Raw genomic sequence first — 4,745 nt, 5'->3', positions numbered from 1 at the left:
AGAATTTCCGATTCGTTTGCTGTGTAAATCGCCAAAATCCGTTCGCGGGAAAAATAATTATTAACGTTAACTTTATTTCATAAAAACGTGACCTGTTTCCTGATTTGGCACCCTTAATGAAAGACGTAGTTCTACGTCAAAAAATATTGAACATGCAAAGGAAATGGATTTTATTGATTGTTGTCGTTTTTTATTCTATTCATGGCTTTTGACTAGAGATCGCTATCTTATTATATTTTTTCTTGTAAGCTGAGGATTTTTTACATAACATATCTCGATATCAGAGATGCTTTGTTTTCATTTTCGAGATATGATTTTTCGAAGTTAACCGGTGGGCCGAAAAATAATTTTTCGTTTAGATTGGCCAAATTTCAGTTCAGTGGTTCAAAAGTTATTATTTTTGGAAAAAAAGGGAAAAAGTCGATTTTTCGAACCGCCCTAAAATGGAAATGGGCATCCTAATGAAAAAAGAAAAAATACGGGTCAACATTACGACTTTTGATGAATATTTGAGAACCACTATATTGGTTTAACATGGAATGGCTGACATCATAGTATTGAAATAAAAATAACAATTTGTGAGAAAATATTACAACGGAAACTTCAATGAAGAAATATCCACTCTTAAAACTAATATGTTTTATTGAAGTTAACAACACCTTATAAAATGATCACGGCAAAAGGTGGACGGATATTTAATCTGTTGCGTTTCGAGGTGACACTATTCTAGATCAGCTGGAGAGCGCCTAGGAATATATACGCGGGCGACCAGTAGACCGCGGACTACCGTTTGGCCATCCCTGGTATATAGAAACAAACATGCTAATCATGCATTTTTTGGAAAAAAAATGATAAAAACATCTGAGACTGCACAAAATTTGAAGTTTTTTTTTTACTTTTAAATGTTACTAAACAGGTGGAATAATTCAGAATTTTCACCATTGTGAAAATTTACTGGCATTACATTTTCTCATCTTTCAAATGGAAATAACAGAACTGTTCCGTTTTGCTTACTTTTTGAATGAGTGTCAGTTTGAGACAAGCAAAGCCCAAAACAAGAAAAGTTCAACAATTCTGGAAGGATTAGAGGGATTTTTTCATCAAATATGATCCTCTATCACATTTCCCAATTGGTTATAACATTTAAAATGCTATGTCGAAAGTATTTAACAATATTTGATTTCTTTACCAAGCTATAAGTATAAATATGCGGTCCCTCATTACAAAGCATAAGTATAAGGTGAACAAGAACGTGTTTTCCTCGAAACCTTGTTTTTCACCTTACGACACATTTATTTCAGATTTTTTTCGACCAATTTCGACTTAAATTTTGTTTTCAGCATGTAAAAATGGATGATAAATGATGAAAAATTGAAAAATAAATCTCACAGCCACCGTTTTTTATTTTTTTGTATTTTGAAAAATTGATACGCTACGCTCATTTTTTCGGTCCGATGTCTGGGGGAAGGTCGGACATCGTCCTGTAGATGGGCAGCATCGAGCCCGAAACCGGTCGACAAAAAAGGTAAATTTAACATCCTTTTTACGTTTGTGAGAACAATAAGTGTTGTGTCCTGTCGCGCCCCGCGTATGGTGTTGTGATACGCTACGCTTGAAAGAATAGGGTAAATGATCTTGGTTTGTCCGATTTTGGGTGTCTTCACGCAACTAGTAAATGCAAATCGATTTTTCTTCATGAAAATTACGTATAATCAAACCGAGTTTTGGTTTGTTGAAAAGCCCCAAGTCTCCAGTTGCCAATACCACCATAAGGCGTTGAATTTATTTAAATTTTTATGTTTTTTAACGATTCTTCTCAAAAAGAAATTATGATCATTGTTTGTTCACCTCTGATTATGGTTTGTCTGAAAAATGATCATGCTTTTAGAAATCACCATTTTTGAATGAAAAAAATCGAATTTTTAAGTAGATGTTGCATTTCTCATTGCACGAGTTTACTGTCATCATATTATTGATCCATTCATAATTTAGGCTTCCTTCAGAATATTTCCTTTCCTTGGACATTTTAAAAGTGTTCACTACAACACACTAAACACAGAGAAACTTTATTTTTGCTATGCGTGAAGCACCATAAACAAAACAAACTGCAGCGCACCAAGCGGTTGCCATAGAAATCATTTGGTCAAACCAACATTAGTGAATCGGACAACTCATAATCAGTATTGAGGTCATCTAAATGCACTAATTACATGATTTAGCTATGTAAATCGGATGCAAATAGTGTGCAAGCATGATGTTTACAATATTTGTAAGTGTTATAATCCAGAAAAGGTCTGAATACGTACCAAATAATCATCTGGCGATTGATTAAAAGTTAGCTCAAATGAAGGGCGCATTGACCCCAATAGAAGGTGGATTTTATAATTCTTTAAAACATGTGAATTTTATTTATATTTTTTGAAACATTTGAATATCTGATTTGACACAGGTGCGCCGAAAGTGGACAAACCATGATCATATGTTCGACTGGGCAAACCAACATAATTTACCTTACATTTTTACGTATACCAACAAAATTTCAGCTCAATTCGTCGTATAGCTACCGAGACAAATGTTCCGCCCTCCATGTTGGGATTCTGTTTTGATATTGAAAAATATGAATTTCATTGCGTGACGATTATGTGAACACCTGGAACACCTTTGAACACCTTGGAATTTCTTTTGATTCAAACAAGTCTTGAATCACTCGAACAAAAGGCTGCAGGGAGTGATAGAGATCTGTTGTTCTATATGAATAAAGGAGTATCCGGGTACAGTATCTCTCGTTATCAGCCCGTTCCGTAGTAAATAGTAAACGATCTGCTCTACACATTTAAGACCACTTGATAAACCAAGTTTCCATACACATGAATCTGATCAAATATTCCAATAGATGAAACCGATTATCTAACCTGGAGAAAACATTTCACGAGCAATAATCCTTACGATAATAATCAATAATCAATATTATTTTCTCAATCCCCATGATATAAAACAATTAGACAATAACCCAACAGGAGTTTCGGTCGGAAAAAGTAGATTTAATCAAATCAAAGGTAAAATGTATAACCTTAACCACGGAACGAAGTTTCTAACCAGAAGCCCCGAACGATTTACGCCGCTGTATGGAACGATCCAGTGCCGCTCTGATCCCCGGCAGGAAATTTCTAAAGTAGTCCTTCCAGTTCAGCTGATCGATATCGAAGTCCAGCAGTTTTCGTTCCTTGTCGCTCAATCCGTTCAATATGCGCCACATATTGTCATTCCTGAAGGTCCACTTGTGGAGCGCAAAATAGCATGCAGCTTCCTCCAGGGCCAGCACCCGTTTCGCCATTGTGAGGTTTCTGTGTGAGGATGATTCCATAAATAACTAAGCTATTATTTTATCTAGTGCCATACTTGCCTACGCTTATTACCCGCTAATAGCAACAGTAGATCTGCCACGAACGCTTGAAGTAGGAACCACCGGACGAATAGAAATCGGAAGATTCGTGAATTTGTTACGCCTATGGCGTAACGTCTGTAAGGGTGAAACAAAATTGAAACAAAAAACTAGTAACCACATTTTGTCAAATTTCCCATATTAGTTATATTAGAGTATAGAAGTAAAATTGAATTAAATGTTTTGGGTGAATTAACAAGCTAGATATTCATGTTAAATATGAATGTTTTGAGTCAACCAATTAATATTCTTAATAAGTTACGCTTTGCTCGATTTCGAACGATGATATCCAAATATCTGTTTACTTTACTAAAATTTTATTCCAATACTATGTTTTGATCCAGGGTTGTACAACAAGTATTTTCTTCGGAATGTTATAGTCTGATTGAAATAAAATTTTCGACAAGGTTGTTGCAAAAATCAATATGTCATTCGTCTATATTTATATACTGGGGGAAAAATTAACTAAATTTAAAATGAGACATGTAGCGAATAGGGAAATACTCATTGTGTTTTTGTGATGTATGTTACATTATATATAAAATTTTACGGAAAATCCCATCAATGTTTTGGCTCAAAATACAAATAGGGCCAGCAACTAAATAATTTCATGAATAAGTTATGTATTACTTGCCGTTCACATTTCTCTACAACACCACAACCAACAGTTTGCGACTTTGGCTCCCAATGCGTTCTTAGCGACGAATCAACGCAAATAATCGGCCCTTTTCGAGGCTCACCGATAATTTCTTCCATAGAGTTAATTCTCAAGTTTTGTTTCACCCTAAAATAATACCTGGAGTAATAAACAATTTAGTGGTCCTACGTCAAAAATACGACCTGCTGTATTCTGTGTTTCATAATACAGCAGGCTTTTATAATTTATATAGGGAGTAACAATGGGTGCGTGTGCTTAGATCCCGTTGGTGTCCCTCCCTCTCTCTAATTTAGAACATTGTCAATGGAAGATTCTGCGAGTAAACCCTTGTTCAGTCGCTCTGCGGACGCACAACTTGAACAGCAATAATTGTTTTCTCCTCAGTATTCCTAGAGGAACCATTGTATGTTCAGCGAGTGATTTACACGTCACTGATCCGCAGTGATCTAAAGTTGAAATGCATTGAACGAATACATGAGGGGATGCCATTGATAATAGCAGTCGACTGAGCGCTGGTTGGAACAGGACTGATCATCATAAATTGGTTTCACGTCCAGATCGTGTGAGCAAGTCGGGCGGAGCCTAAATTTCAATATTTCCTCTCTCCACCCTGTCCATGGAACGGACGCTGCATTTGATCCACAG

General features: G+C 35.8%; 1 protein-coding gene across 1 annotated transcript in view; it reads right to left on the bottom strand.

The window, feature by feature from the left end:
- Nucleotides 1-3,082: 3,082 nt before the first annotated feature.
- LOC129769868 (fatty acyl-CoA reductase wat-like) overlaps nt 3,083-4,745 on the bottom strand; it is a 7,643-nt gene continuing 5,980 nt past the window's right edge. The window contains exons 2-3 of the mRNA XM_055772373.1: nt 3,404-3,520; nt 3,083-3,344 (exon numbers count right to left, since the gene is read on the bottom strand). Of these exons, the coding sequence (XP_055628348.1) occupies nt 3,092-3,344; nt 3,404-3,520 (370 nt within the window). The 3' untranslated portion in view covers nt 3,083-3,091. The remainder of the gene's footprint in view (nt 3,345-3,403; nt 3,521-4,745) is intronic.

This window comes from Toxorhynchites rutilus, chromosome 2 (assembly GCF_029784135.1).
Source record: "Toxorhynchites rutilus septentrionalis strain SRP chromosome 2, ASM2978413v1, whole genome shotgun sequence".
Taxonomy (NCBI): Eukaryota; Metazoa; Arthropoda; class Insecta; order Diptera; family Culicidae; genus Toxorhynchites; species Toxorhynchites rutilus.
The sequence above is the reverse complement of the archived record's forward strand: the minus strand, read 5'-3'. Positions and strand labels throughout refer to the sequence as shown.